The following is a 16,272-nucleotide window of genomic DNA, read 5'->3' on the forward strand; positions in this document are numbered from 1 at the left end:
GGTCTTGAAAAAAACATTATGTCCCCGACTTTGAACCCAGACTAATAATCAGTCCTGAATGGTTCCAGATCTGCGGAAAGAATGTTCGGTCGCTGTAAAATGTGTGAACGTTTTCGCGAATTAACCGCGATGCGATTTAAGTGCTTAATAACTCGCTACCTAATCGTCGTTCTTGGATCGCGTTTGCAACAGTCTGGAACAGTCAAAGCTTATAACCGTCAAGAAAAACCCCACAGTTTATTCTCCGCAGATGGAAAAAATAGGAATTATTACTTTTGAGGTAACGCCGTGTGTCGCGAGCGTACCTCTGCCCTGTTCTTAACTAGAAGCAAGCATTGCAAGCACCGAGACGGTAAATTAGAGCAGGCGTGGAACCGCTATTTCCTCAGGAAACACTGACTCGGCTCTGATTGGGTAAATGGTAATCGAGTTTACTTTAGGCCATGGTACCATTGGTGTATGCCTAATGACTGGCCGGGGATATAAACCTTGGGCTCTGAAGTCTCGGTGCTTTACAGCCAGGGAAAGAGTTGTGTGTAGAGATTCTGAAAGAGGACGGCGTCCAGGCAACCACATTTGTTGCCTGAGATTTTCCACTGATTGCTGTCTGAGTCTGAGAGTAACTGCCACCACAGCAGTAGCTCGGATCTCGTCAGCCCGTATACTGTACACTGATATAGGGATAGAGTAGAGACTGACTTATTCCAAGCACGGCAAGACGATGAGGTTATTAGACGTACTAGCCTGCACCTTGTTGGTGTCAGCTGTTCTAGCAGAACCTTTAGGTAAGTGGACTTTTTTGTTAAGCACATTTTTGTTTCAACTTATAAATTGCTGAAAAGCTTGTTCATGTTCACCGGTTGTTGCGGCGTGCGCCATATGGCTTGTGCTCTTTGTCTACCTCCAGCTTTCGTTACTCTTAAAGAAGGCATTCAGTTGGTGTGGTCTCATTCACTGTATCAGGCATATTTGCGATGAACCGCTACTGCACTTAGTAAGCGATCTACTCTCAGAAGCGTAATGCGGTGAAACTACCAGCTGTTTGCGCAAGCTTGCGTAAGCAGTCAGCTTCACGTTCTTAGACCAGGCTTTCTACCGCAGAGCTCACTTGAAGACTGTTCCAGCCTTTATTCTGCTGGCATGAGATAGAGGGAGTGAGGGCACATCAACAACATGTCCCCATCGGATACAGTTCCTAACAAAATTCACGCATCCCTTGCAATGTTTTCACACATGGTTCTCAATAGCTTCACGGCGGTACCTGATTGCACCGTATTATATAACGGCCCTGTATCTAACTAGCCCTGATCAAAGAGCTTGTCTTCTGGAATTAAATCAGATATGTTTTTCAAATGAGAAACGAAAACAGAGCCAGAGTTTTCACGCAGAGAATCTCCGAGTCTTTCAAGTGCCTTGGCGACAAGGAGAGGCGGGAATAAATGGTAGACGGTAGTTTATGTGACGTCACAGCCACAAAACAAACTTGGGAAGAATTTCCTTCCACGACCTCCTGGACCGTTACAATTATTATACCTCAATCTAAATGTTGAAGTAAGTGCCCTAACCAAATAGTTAGATGCGGTTTTTGTCAACGGTTTCTTAGGTTTTCGCGCGCAGCTACACTGATATATCAGTCTGCAGGAATAAAGTAAATAAATATTGAAGAGAGGGGGAATCTGGAGTTACGGCTTTGCCGCCAAATATCAAATTCAAACAACAACATGTAGCACTCAATACAATGTACGAAGCTAATTATTGCAATAACTTTGTTCAGACATCAAATGGTATGTCAAACGCGCCGGCAGAGCAGACGCTCGTTATCCAGCGGAAGACGAAAAAATTGAACAAATTAAGCCCAAATGCCTGCGGTAAGTTTTTACTAACTTACTTATCGTCCTTTAACCTTCTTGCCCACTAAAACGTGATAGAAATTAGTCAATGGCCCAACGAAAACCTTGTAGACAAAACACGGGATTTTTGACTCCATTTCTAGTTCACAAGTGGTAACTTGTATAGGAAGAATAATGGTTTCTATTTTTATTAATTTGTATCTTTTTTTCTCTCAAATATAGCTGTCATATTTTCTGCAGCTCTCGCTAATTAAATACCTCTTGAATTTTTATTATTTTTTAAAATTAAAAACATTCTCGGTTAGACCACATCTACCACCGCGCCCTCTACAGTCCTAATTCCGCGTGTAACTACGGGCAAAAACTTCTAAAATTCGCAAGTAATGACTGATATCAGTTTCCCTGCCAACACGGACTGGGCAGAAGTTTATGAATGAAAAAGGTTATTCAGTTTAGTTAAAAGTCAACCCGCCGCCCACTCGTCCGTTTTCATTTGGAAGTGTTACCCGTTAAGTAGTAAAGCAGATCCTTGAACAGGAAATGCCAAAATACGTTGGCCTCTTTGCTTTCAGAAATTGACACTGGGGTTGCGCTCCCAGCGCGTGCTTGAATGTCTTCATTGGCCATGGTGAGAGAGCCAGGTTAACGTGTTGTCTGGCTGGCATTGTGGTTGACTGCAAGCTTCAAGCTCCCCTTTCAATGGAGACGTGTGCCTGCACGCCAATTCACGACAACGCCCTGTTGATATATTTTCTTTGCGTGACCTCAGTCATTTGACCTCAGGTCTTTTGGTCGCAGTTTCCAATACCATATACGAAGTAGCATTCCACCAAACACTTGCTTTTAAATTAAACCAATCTGCAGGAACAAAGCGACGGCTTTGGTATCACTTACGTATAACTATAAACAGTCTGCAACGGTGGTTTTGGACAAAATGGATTTGTTATGTGAGTGAAACAATTATAATGTGGTCGCCTTATCAAGTCGACTTTGCATTACAATTTATTTAAATTAATGTTTGAAAGTGACTATACACATAAAATAAATCAAAATAACTGCTTTCCAAACAGATGCAATTACTCTCACTAGGGTGACGGATTATTGTGTCACAATGGGTCAATCTTAGTTAACTGCTCGATGAAAATTCCTTTAACTTGCTACACCACGGCACCAAATTCCAGAACAGCCACAAACCAACGATCTGCTGTCTGTCGGAGACAGAACCAGCCGTTGTTCCAAATTATTCGCGCAGTGGCAAAAAACACAGACGCGTTATTGCCAAAGAATGCCTTGGTGTCAACACAATCAGCAGCGCTTTCCTTCAGAACACTTGCCTATTGTGTTTGAGCTCTGCCGCTCATGGCCAAAAGTCTAAGTCGTGCCGAACGGCAAGATGGCGGCCAGTGGAGCGTGCATAATAGCTACTTCGGTCAAAATAATTGTATTCCTGCAACACATTTGGAAAGTCGCTGAAGTTCTGTCTGTTTACTCTTCTGTTTGTGCTTATAACTTTCACATTCTGGGAGCTCAGTAATTACAAAAGAATAGCAGGGCAAATGCTAGACCTTGAAAGGCTTTGGCAAACAAAAAGTATTTTTAAAAGACGTATAAAGGGCAACAGACAAAAATATGACAGACCACCCCACCCCTTTGTTTATTTTATCTATTTCTATCAGTGTATTATATTTTGTAGTACCAAAAACTCCCATTAAGGGTATCAGTAGGTAAGTTGTAGATACCTGTGACGAAGGTAATTAAATTAGTTCACCGATGTTATTACCGAACCAAGGTGTAACAGACACTGACAAACACAACCTTCCACATCCAGGTGCCCTTCGTGGTATAATTAAGATATAAAAGGTCATCTGAGGTGATAGCAGGGCATATTTCGTTGTATTTCCTCTAAAGTTCCATCCTCCCCTACGGTGACCTTTCCATAGAAGTTGTTGTAAATGTAGATTTGGAGATATCCGAAATGATGTTCTTGTTACACTTGAAGAAAAACATGTGGAAGCTGTGCAGGGAATTCTATTGTCAAGAGGTTTTCTTTCTCCGTGATATCCGTATGTCTGCCAAAGTTATAAAGTGAAATATGGTTGGTCAAAAGAATTTAAATCACTAGCTACAGTGCCATTGAACTCCGAGTACACAGTTTAAGCAATGCAGTGGTTGGTAGAGAAAAAGGGGTACAGGCGGTCATTCATAAGATCTGCTTCACTTTTTACATTCGGTTGCTTTAGTGATAGGTTTAGGGCCTGTATACCTCTTAAATTTTGTTTTGATTTAATTCCTGATTTATTTATCCTGCACTGGTATGAGTCATCGTCTGCAAGAACATGTGCTTTAGGATTTTTGTAGCCACCGACAGTGAAGTATTTTGAAAACGTGTTTGCCCTTAATGTGACGTACTTGCCAACTCGTTTTCTTTCGTGTTTCTATTTTTTTTCTATAAAAAATGTGCATTTTTCAAGGATACTACGCTGCAAACTTCGCAAAGCCAGGTCCAAATTCATTTCAACGACAAACACTTGTCGTGCTTTCACGTGCGTGAAGCTAGTATTTTCATTTAGATTACCACGTTAACCTTAAAGAAACTACGCCCTAATCTGAAATATCTGGTCCAATCACATTTTAATCAAACAGTCAGTGCGGGGTACACGTTGATTTAATCCGCGGTTGACAAGCAGTGGTCTCGCGCCAAAATGTGAACGCGCAGACTCTATCTTGTTTACAAAAGACACGACTTAAAGTTGATTAGTTTTTAAATCATTTCAAAGTAGCCCTTACAGCAATTTTTCTTAAAGTTAGACAGTCATTTTCAACGAAACCGAAACACTCTGTCCACGAGTCGGTCACGTGTGCCCCAACATTTTACGTAATTCACTTTAACGTTTTAATTTCAAGAGCCTTTCATCGAAGCTAGGTAATCTAATTTAATGGCTTTAAACAAGCTGTCGAGAAGCAGTCACTAACCAATTTCAACGACGACTTCCAAAGAAAGGCAGTCGATAGGGTGAAAAAGGGCAGACGACAGAAGAAAAAAACTTGTGTTTCTTAATTGTGCGAGATTTTGCAAGAAATCAAATTTCGCACAGGCCGCGACTGGAATGTGAACCGGCCCGCCGCTTAGGTTCTCAAAAAATCTAACGTTACAACCATCGTTTCATTGATAACGTACTCAAATCTGCAATAGGCTTAAATAATATAAAGCTTAAACTTCAGAAGTCAATTGACAGGATAAATACGAAATGTATGTTCATTTATATCTGACCTTGGGCACTGCAATTTGATTTTTAAAACTAGAGAAACACAATTATTACATCGATGAACGTCCTGCTGTATCTTTTTTGTTTTCTCCTTCAACTGAAACCGAGGTGAAATCTTGATTGAAAGTTAAAGGCAATTTAAGTGACTCCACCGTATGTACAGACAAGTGCTATTTGAGTGGAATTTGAACCTTATTTCCTAAATTATACCAATGCAAACTGACCCGAATTCAGGAGGTTAAACGTTTCCCTTTAATTATTAACGCTGGTTAAGGTCCCATTTCTTTACGCGTATATATACATTGCAACAGACAGAGAAAGAATGGGCGGGGAAGGGGGGGGGGGCGACGGGCAAACGCTGTGGGGAACTTCATTCGCTTCCGCTAACTGATTACTTTTCCACCCCAGGTCCAAATCATTTTCAGGATCAAGTTGTCGAGACGACTTATCAAATTTATGCTCCTTAGTAAAGATAAACATGGCTCGGGTGTTGCCATGGAAACGTTAATTTTTTCAAAACACCAGTAATCCCCTGCATAACGTGCCCGGGGCGCGGAGACAAGATTGGGTTTCAGAATGGTCTGAGATTTTCTTAATTTAACGAGGTTCAGCTGACGCTGAGAATGTAACGTTTTTTCAAGACCCCTTTCGCACGCGTTGTCGTGTTTTCACAGTCTCGGCAGCCTTGTAGGCTGTAATATAGTGCAGACTACCACAACAGCTACCTACCAAGTCTGTTAAATAATCAGGCGCTGCCTGTTATTTCAATATATTGAAAGAAGAGAAGCACGTGTCGTTTAATGTCATAGACAAACGCGGACCGATTAAGTGAATTTTACCCATTGACAATATTACAGGGGATGTAAGTGGTCTCCAAAACAAATTATCCCATCAAATTACAAGACCGTCGGTGGTACTACATGTTCCTTGCTGCATTGGTCGTCGTTAAAATGTTAACACAAGGAAATTGAGTAATGCATTGTAAACAAGTTATGATAAGTGACTCAGTCGACTGATAAATTACGATATATCACCACACAATTGACCAACTCCCAAACCACTGTACTACTGCTGATGATACACAAATGAGGCCATGTAAACAATGTGCGTGTTATTGAAGTAGAAACATATGGACCTCCTAGCGTTCGTGGTATTTCTCTCTTTCTCTCTCTCTCACACACACACATTTGGCGCATGATAATCATTTAGTTTTTGTCATGAAAGACCAATTTTGGTGCATTAATTTTTTTTTTATTATAACTAAACGTGTAGTCCCATCGACCAGGGGACTGAAAAGAAAAGAACAAGAACCAGAAAGCCAGAAAACTTTTAGTCAAAAACACACCTCGTGTACGGTTTGAATTTCAACCACTGACCACAATCAAGCGAATCAAGGGAACGGGTTTCAAAGTTAATCTCATGGGCCGCTGCTTGAACTGCATTGAACGACGCTATAAAAACACATTGAAAGAGCGGAGCAAAGTCACAACGCCGCCTCCAAATTCTTTCATGCCCATTTATCAAATTATTTCCGCTGTGTTTCAGACATGTTTGCAGTTAAGTAACTTTGCCAGTCGTTTGAGCCCCGAACAAGTTTTCGTCTCGAAAACAGATTTTTCTTCATCCTTTTTTCACGCTTCATAACTCTTAAACATGTCCATAGAGACCGGTATAACAAACGTCTTGCTTGCATACTGGGAACTGCTATTCTGTTGTCAAAGCGAGAGAGAGAGAGAGAGAGAGAGAGAGACGCAAAATTAAAAGAATAAGCTGTTGAGAGTACTCTGTTAACGATGTAATAACAGTGGTCGGTTTATGTGTTATAATTAATTGGGAGATAAAGGTGGACTCGACTACTTGGTGCAATTCCACTTAATCACTTTGGTATGTAACCATTCTAAATTAACACCTAAATCCATGGGGTTCATCTTCCTGAAAATGTTTACAGAATCACGTACATGTGCACTGTATGTTGCATAGCAAAATCAATGCTGATTCAATATGTTGATACAAATATAAACAATAAAATTACTCTCTCTATATATATTATTTATAATTTAATCATAATATTCCTAGGATATTTTCCACAAATCAGTGAGGAATTTTTGAGAATTATCTTATCAAGGTCAATGTTTTGGGCCCACATGATCAATCGCAGATGTGCCAATCCATCAACAACAATGCGTCAACCGGTGTCTGAGTATCTCATTTTGGCAAAGACCTTATTTCGTTTACTGACGTTGTCGTGCACGTGATACCCAACACCAGTTGAAAATATCCCCCTGAATAAATTCTTACGTTCGTACTGGTTCAAATCTGGCCTTTCTACCTCACGGATCAAATTATAATCTACATGATTTTAATCTTTATACTACCATGCACAGTACAAATACATGTACGTTGATACATTTCAACACAAAAACATCCCGTTTTAAAGAACTCCATTTCGTAGTAGCGAACCCCGCCCGACCTTCACGTGATGGTTGTTTGGAAAGACAACAGCAGTCTTGAGCCCTGCTTACCATACATCACCGGAGAAAACCTTTAAACAATCATGACTGCACCGTACTAATGGTCTGTAATGGCGAATTCGATGTTTGGACCCGCTGAAGTGTCTGGAACGTAAAAGGACCAATCAAATAGAAATGAGCGACCACGTGATTTGAGAGGAATCTGTAGAAAAGACCCCACCTAACGCGCGGCACTCGGGGACAGATACTGAGGAGAATTCTCGAAGAACGCACGAAGATGGTGATCCCTGCGATGAAAGAGCTAATTTCCAGAGAAAATGTCAGGGTAGAAGCGAGTCCAGACTCTCGGCAATCTGAACGTCACGTGACACGAAAGTGGGTGGCAACTGTGATACAGCCAACATGAAAATGGTAGGTTTTGCATCGCAAATATAAGATAAAAACAACGTTTGTAGCTTTTGCACTATGGAGAAGGCAGACCGATTTCAAAGTGATCAGACATTTAACAACTACTTTGTTTTGTTACACTTAAAGTGGAATTTCAAACGCAGCAACACTTAAACGTGACAAAACGCTGACTACAAAGCACTACTTTATTAACTGTAAGGTTAAGAAGTGACAATTTTTCATTATTTTCACAACATTGTTCCTTGTTGTCTCAGGGTAATGGTGACTAAATTTTGGGAGAAAGTTGAAGACACTTTCTTTAAGAGGGGCGTTAACGCGTCGTTCGATGACTAGAGAAACGAAATCACGTTACGAAGCTGAGGAAATTCCTCAAATAATTCTCTTTTAAGATATTTAAAATATAAAGCGGAAAATTCCACTTAAGACGAGAACAGTGTAGGTATAGTCCAACGTATTGTATACCGTATAAAATGAGCCTGCAACCCCTTAAGTTATCAATGTGGTTTTCCGAGCCGCGTATCCGGTAGCTCGTAAGCTGCCACGTAGCACTAAAACTTTACTGCTCGGTTGGGCACGGTTTATTTCAGCGAGAAATTGTTAAATGGGAATTGTGAACTTTAGAAGCTCTACTCGCTTCGTTCGCAGCGGGTGAGAACCCGTTGCTGAGGTTAAAATAGAAAGCAGTTGTGGAAACCCCATAAAAAACTCGTGAACAATCCAAAACTCTGTCACTTGTTGCACCAGCCTGTCAAATAATATCCCAGGTGGAGGAAAGTGATGACGTAGAATACGATCTGAACTCGCGTGTAGTGTGCAGTCTCTCTTCTGGGGTTGTTGAATATTACACATTCTGCAGAGCGGCTTCGGAGTGTCACACAAAGTGTAGGGAACTCACTGATATTGAAAACAGGTGGCCCAGAAAACTTGTTGCACACATTTACCACATTGGACATTAAACTACGGTTTCCCAGGCGTATCTGATTTCATCAAGCGCCCAAAAAACGCCGCGGCTCTCCCCAAGCTCAGCTGTCTCCTTACTAAAGCAATATTTTCAAGAATTAAAATGTATCGCACGGCAAATGCATTTCATTCTCTCATCATTATATGAAATGAATGATAATTCGGTATGAACAAATTCCACAGACATCACTGAGGACAGGGCAGTATGAAACGCGAAATAATGCATTGGCATCCATGTTTAACCTCACGCTGACCTTTTAGAAGGCTGTCTGACAGCTCGCGTAAACTTCCCCTCGTATGTTGTGGTCTGTACAGACGGCATATTTATAGACTTTCGTGTCGGCGTTTCCCGCCACCAAATGCTCTTGAGCTCTGTTTTCTGTTTCCATGGGGATTATGATCTGAAAAGAAACATGTTTTGAAAACATGCTTTCGATGGAGTAGGCATAGGATACAGGGCACGCTAAGCGTAATTCTACCATAATTCGAAACTAAAAGGCATATATTACACCTGAAATTACACGCTTGCTGAATGATAACGATGACCGCACGTACAATGAGTTAATCCACTATGACTAATTGTTATGACTAATTGTTTTCATTTTGAAATACCTATTATTGCTTTAATTTCAACTGGTCAAAACCCTAAAAGATGGTGATAGGAAAAAAAGGAGAGAAACTTCGAGCTTCACAAGTTGACAGGGACTAAATATACAATCGTTCTTTCCAGAAAAGCGAAGCTGTGTCTTCGATGGGAGGCTTTACACTCATGGCGAGGTCGTGAAGCCGTATTCTGACAAATGTATTGAATGTAGCTGCAAGGACGGACAGTTCGCCTGTATTACTCTCTCTTGTGATATGCCCAACTGCCCCATTGATGATGCCTATGTCCCCCTTGGTGAATGTTGTTTGGTTTGCCCAGGTACATTTCACCTAACTTTTGCACAATCTTTGTTTTACTGGCAACCGGATGCAAAGGCTCTCTAAATTTTTTTTAAATCAAAGGTCCGAACTGAATGTAGCTGCTTTGCATTTTCTTGTGGATTACAATTACAGATGATTGCACACGCAATCATTCTGAACACAGGAAATAACTCCCTTCTTATGTCAAATTTACAGTTGCCATCATTCTAATTCAAAATGTTTTTAAAACGGTAATCGCACATAGAGAGGCTTTTGCAACTGGTAGTTTTACTAACAAATTATATTTACTTTATACTTTGGCTTAATATATTTATTTTATCATAATTTGCACATTGATTGCTTTAAGTAAATTGGCAAGAAAACTTTGATCTTGGAGTACAATATTGTTTTATTTATACAGTTTGATACTAACAAGCTTTACAATTTTATTCAACATTTTATTCACAAAGCTGTTAAATGTACTAAATTACATTGCCCGTTTTACATATCAAAGTTTATCACAACATCAGTTCATTCACACCTCAGACAAGTCAATGAGTGAATGATGGATGAAAATGAATATTCAAAATTGATTTAAAACTACCAGCTGTGCATCTGTCAAAGGAATGGCATGCTTTTTATTTTGTAATTTTTATTTTGTCAAAATATTGTTTTTTTTTTTTTTTTGGATTTAGAACACCAACGCACACGTTTTTCAACTTGCACATACGTACCTTTCTTTCACTATTTTCCAATCAAGTCGCATTTCGATGACCGAAACGTGACGTCACTATCACGAAACCCGTATGTGCCGTAGAAGTCACATGCATTGCAAGTCTTATGTAACCTTGCCTTTTTTGTGGTAATGCACTCAACCATTGAACAGGAAACGAGGCACCATCCATCAACTGAATTCACTCCTTCACCTAGTTGGATATGACGTCACGGACTACTCTTTTATAACGCTTGTTAAACAACCCATCGTTTATGGTTTTATCATTTGCTTCCGGAAGATAACTACAATAAAACTCGCTTGCTTGAGCGGAATTTCTTTTTTAAATCAAATTAATAATTGTATAAAAAACATCATCACAGCATGAAAAAAAAAAACTAACGCGCACATATAATATATATGACCTGAATGGATCGCGGCTTTTACATGCCCCTCCCACTAATGGATTATTTTTCGGTTTAAGTTTCAGACAACAAGACTGCTGTGATAAACCAAAAATATTGGTTTATATAGGACAAATGATATTAAATATGAATATTAGGTTTTCCTAACTGGGATTTCTTTTATTTTGTTTCAGGCGAGAAAAAGGCTCAAGATGACGCCGTACGTACTCTCTCCCCCCTTCTGTCTCTCTCTCTCTCTCTCTCTCTCTCTCTCTTCCTTCTTAATTTAACTTTGTAATTGCCTTTTAACTTAATGTTGATCATCGTTGTAAAATTGAAGAACGAGACTTGTTCACTGAGGCAGCATTTTACTCGAAAAAAACTAATTCAATTTTAATTTAATTGTTTCAATTTTAAATGTTTGAGATGCGCCATGTATTTATATATTTGCAGAAGGAAGCGATGAGCGCATTCTTTGGTGACCTCGGACAAGAGGTAGGCATTTTTTTGGTGGAAGTTTCCAAATTTCGTGCCACAAAAGTTTCCCCAATACATAAACTATTTCTTATTTCACCTTAAAAGACTGTAAGACGCATGCAAGTAAAAAAAATTACTCAAACATTTTTGCAATGTAAAGTAAACCATCATTGGTGCTTACCAGTGTGAAAATATCTTCATTGTGCAGTAATTAATTTTTTCGTGTATATTTCAGTTCGCACCAGGCAAGCGTGGTCCACGTGGACCAGAAGGAAAGCAAGGAGAGCAGGTATGTAGAATTTTCAAAAAAGAAATTTGATTCAGTTACTTTAACTTATCAAAACGCATTTTCGATGTCGCACCAAGAACCCTCGAGACCATATCGAGCGTGCGATTACAATCCCATTTTCTTGGAAACGTCCTTCCCAACCAATGACCGCTTGTGACCCTCCGCTAAAATATTAGCCAATTGATTATGATTTTGCTTTATTTGTAGGGTGACCCCGGATCTAATGGACTTCCAGGAGTTCCAGGCCCACCAGGTCCTCCAGGCTCTACTAGCGAGGTAGGTCACTTTCAAATACTCCATTAACAAACGTAATACAGCACAGTATCATAGTTGATATATATATACAAAGAATTATCATAAAAAGGCACCATATTTCTTAATATAGCAAACATAAGATATTTTCCAAAGGCTACATAAGATAAGTTGCAAGATGCAACGGTTGGAAATTACAGAAAAAGTAAAACGAGTTGCATTTATTTGTATCATATTGGAAAGAAAAACGAGGGAAGTGTTAGAACATCTCACGATTTTTGTTCAAAACGTTTTAAGTCCCTTGATAAGCAAAGTTAAAGATCTCAAACCAACGAAAAATTTTGTTGGCCCAACTGTGTTGTACATGGAATTAATTGATGTCAGCTACATGTAAGACTGATGTGAAGACGCTATTGTCTTCGTTTTCATGCAGTACGCCTTGTACGTTTGATAAAAATAAGCACGATATCTGACTATATGCTAGTTCTCCATTGGTTTGTTGTATTCATAAAGCGTAGACCGCAACAAAACAAACAGAATGAATTATTATAGACGTTGCCAGTCACTAACAGCCATGCCCCGCTGTGTCTTCTACTTGTGATAATATCATGCAAGCCTGCTCGTTTTGTCTAGTGGTGGTCTCGTCGTCAAATTGGATTTAAACTTTTAGATCCTCGCGATGAGTGACTTTCCATTCCCAGTTTTGTATCTGTCTGCACCAAGAACTTTCTCTTGGTTTTTTTTCATATTAGCGTGATTGGGAAACATAAACACCGACTCTTGCCTGCACACATGCTGTGCGATTTTCCAAATAAAAAACGTTTTTGTCGACTTATGGCAAGGCCCGACAACATGTTGTTTTTATTCCCGTATTCATGAGGGGTTGTTTTTCCAGCTACTTCTAGCCGCAGAACAAGTCAAAGTGTGCCTATTTTCTCTAGTAAATTGCGTCTGGAAGTGAAACTGATTAAGGTTACATCTGTTGAAATGACTTTTCAAATATTTGATAACGCTCATACGCTGCTTCGGATCGTAACTGATTCAGCGTTCCCCGTCTGGGCCTTGTGAGAAAGCACATGCCTCTTTTAAAGAATGTTCCCGGGGTTAGGTCTGATCGTCCATCACCTTACCTCCTACACTTCTAAAAGTCAGTGGAGGTGACTTTCTTGATCGGTTCTGAAATACGCGTAGTTAAGATGGAACTGTTAAGCGCTTAATGTCACCAAAACACTGAGACTATTCAAATACCAACATCAGAACCAAGTGCAACTTAATGTTGTGGGTCAGAGAAGGTTTTCTAAGCAAGCTTGGGACCTGGTACGAAAGTTGGAACTTGGTTGAAACAAACTGGGTACCACAGCAGGGAGTTGCTCGGCTTTTATTTTGTCTGAATCACAATGGCAACGGGACTAATTCTTCTGATTTTGCTGACTTTTCAGACTGCTGATTCCTTTTACAAGAAGTTCATGGAGAGACAACAGGGTGACTTCAAGGGGCAGACCATGCCTGCTGGCACCGGGTACCTCCAAGCCCAACAGGTAACATACCCGTTATGAATCAATTACTACTAACGCTCTAAATATGCTTAGAAGGGTCAGACAGACACCACCCGCCTCGGTTGTTTCAACGTGCATTACACGAAGATTACATCTCCCGTCCCTGCTTAAAGATTATCCGATTGATGCAGTAACGTTGGCAACTTTTGTATATCTCACCATTTTGGGTTCTACCGTCACGATCTAAAAGTTCCGATTACAGAAATATTTTGATATGCAGTCAATGCCAGTGTGTTTTGAATCCTCTGGGTTTACTGAACTTTGTCTCTCCTGTTCCTGGAAATGTATTTTCACTTATATTGCAATCCGTCTACTTCCTGCCTAAATAAACCTTTGTGAGATTACTTAATGACCCCTAAGCGTATACGTAAATGACTCTTTGGCTTATGAAAACAATTTTGTTTATGAAACTGTCAACTATTGCTTATACCAAACAGGGCAATACGTCATAATTAATAATGGTGAATAAATAATTCTTAACTCTTCGCATATGGACAAGCAAATCTGCACATGAGCAACGCGTCGTCAGACGGCATACACAAACCATCGTAATAGACGTATAAGCAATTCAACGAAGCTTAATGATATGGCCCGTTACACTGGACGCAAATATGGAAAAATAAGTGATCGCTTTTAACGGTGCAGGGTATTTTTTTATACTCGCGTAAACTACATCGACATGTGTTATTTTCATAGACTTCTGCAATAGGGGTCGACAAGCCGTGAAACAAACATACTGTTCAAACGCTGGATAAAAGGAATGGCAAGTTGAAAGTGCGTGAGAAAGTTGCTGAAATGCCATGATCACGGAGTTGATCCCCCAGGTGTAGTCCATTTATGATTTTTTTACTCGGTTTAGTTACTTACAATACCTTAATCTGATTGATTGACGAGTAGCGCTGTGTAAGCCGTGGCATTGATACATGCAGCGTCAGTGTATATCGCTCGGTGTAGGAAGTTCCTGTTTTCCAAATTGTAAATCGGATTGTCGAAGAATGCAGTGGGACAGTTTACGGTAGCTAATATGGAGTGAAGTTCGCTTACGGGATTCCCATGTTAGACCGACATATTTTGAGAATGCTTGTCTCGTCACTTTTTCCTTTATTAGATACTATCATAATGTAGGGATTTTCGGTTACGCCCCTTCGATCCAAGCAGTCTGACAGCATACCAGCACTATGGAAAGTTTGTCCGAGTAAAAATTAACAACCGTTTATAAACAATCGATTCATATAAAGTTTCACCAAGATTTTTGACATTTCTCGAGGTGCATGCACCATGGAGAAGAGATGACCAATGAGCCACCTTAACTTCACGTGCTCTTCTGTTGGTTTATGCTTCACCACAATACCTCCCTTACTGGCAGAAATTGGTAAAAGATGAACTTATCTTTTCACAAACACAAATCTTTTCGACCCAGTTATCTAGCTACCCGTTTCACCAGTTTTGGAACATGTTCTTCAAACTTGAATGTACGTAATGAAGTGAAACAGCCACTTGCTTTTTAAATTCCAAAACGTTTAAGCTCTTATGATAGCGACCAATCGCCTCTCACAGTCACATCATCCAGACCACGTGACGAAACCACGCCTTGTCCGAGAACCATATTATCTCTAGAAGGTCTAAAGGATTGTCTCTAGACGAATTTTCGAAGCTCTAGAGATAGTCTTTTAGTCATTCGAGGGGTATTCTGTCCACGTTAGATGGCAAGGAGACCACAGATTTTGTCGTCATAGTAACTAATTCAACAAAAGTCGTTTCGACAAAGGGAAGTGCATTGAACATGAAGCAATACAAAATGATAGACACAAACAAACTGAAGAAATATGTGCAATGTTAAGACAAAATAGTGTTTTTAACAAAGCCTGTAATATATTCAGTCAGTTAATCGGACATTGCGTTCCTGTCAGCCATTCTTGTGGTGTGCCAAGTTAAAGTCATCATGTAGTTTGGCCTCTCGGGAACAAAGCACTTTAAGCCAATAATCTACTTGTTGAGGTGTATTTTGGGTTACCCAACCTAACAAACACACAGTAATTCACAGTTTAAACTACAATGAAAAACCTTTATAGAGTAGTCAAACAGAAGTATAAAAGATGATAAAGCCAGAAGTCTTCTGTTTCACAGAGAGATATTTGGACAATATAGGACGACATCAATGTTGTTATGCTTCGTTTCATAATAGCACTTTCCGTAATAAAAATTAAAGCGTACTCTAAACCATACTCACTGAAACATAAACATTTCTTTTACGTCTTCCTGCAAGAGAAATTACTGCATATGTCGTCCACCTGAATCGCAGTTTGCTTTCCATTTTCTCAGGGTCCCATGGGTCCACGTGGTCCCTCCGGCCCCCCAGGGCCCCCAGGTCCCCCAGGTTTCCAAGGCCTCAGAGGTGAACAAGGAGAACAGGGACCATCGGTACGTACAGTAAACTGTATAGAAATTAAAAAAAAACATTTTCTTCATATAAAAAGTAAATACAGATGATTGAAATAATATAGATAAAGATATATTTTGTGTTTCTTCATTTGTGTGTAGTTTTGTAAATGATGATACTCCGTTACGTAAATTTGCCATATTGTCGTTAATTGTGCTGTAGTGTTTTCAATGGAAAAAATTGATTTCAGTTTTCTTTACAATAGAACGGATGATGTGTTTTAGTCCTGCGACTGCTCCTGCCTCTACCATTTCTACTATTTCTTCTACTAGTACTATTTCTAC

At 39.8% G+C, this 16,272-nt stretch overlaps 1 protein-coding gene across 18 annotated transcripts in view; it reads left to right on the forward strand.

Annotated features, from left to right (window-relative positions):
* The first annotated feature begins 493 nt into the window (after positions 1–493).
* LOC106168812 (uncharacterized) overlaps positions 494–16,272 on the forward strand; it is a 37,610-nt gene continuing 21,831 nt past the window's right edge. For 12 of the 18 annotated variants that reach the window (XM_087016987.1, XM_087016985.1, XM_087016989.1 and 9 more), the window contains exons 1-8: positions 496–785; positions 9,686–9,877; positions 11,169–11,194; positions 11,428–11,469; positions 11,687–11,740; positions 11,948–12,016; positions 13,432–13,530; positions 15,871–15,969. In XM_087016987.1, coding sequence (XP_086873113.1) covers positions 722–785; positions 9,686–9,877; positions 11,169–11,194; positions 11,428–11,469; positions 11,687–11,740; positions 11,948–12,016; positions 13,432–13,530; positions 15,871–15,969 — 645 coding nt within the window. In that variant the 5' untranslated portion in view covers positions 496–721. Of the gene's footprint in view, positions 786–7,651; positions 7,999–9,685; positions 9,878–11,168; positions 11,195–11,427; positions 11,470–11,686; positions 11,741–11,947; positions 12,017–13,431; positions 13,531–15,870; positions 15,970–16,272 lie in introns of those variants that run through there. The other 6 variants (XM_087017001.1, XM_087017002.1, XM_087017000.1 and 3 more) reach the window with 4 other exon arrangements.

The sequence above is a fragment of the Lingula anatina genome, chromosome 7 (genome assembly GCF_051362555.1).
Source record: "Lingula anatina isolate TDL-2025a chromosome 7, LinAna3.0, whole genome shotgun sequence".
NCBI classification, from domain to species: domain Eukaryota; kingdom Metazoa; phylum Brachiopoda; class Lingulata; order Lingulida; family Lingulidae; genus Lingula; species Lingula anatina.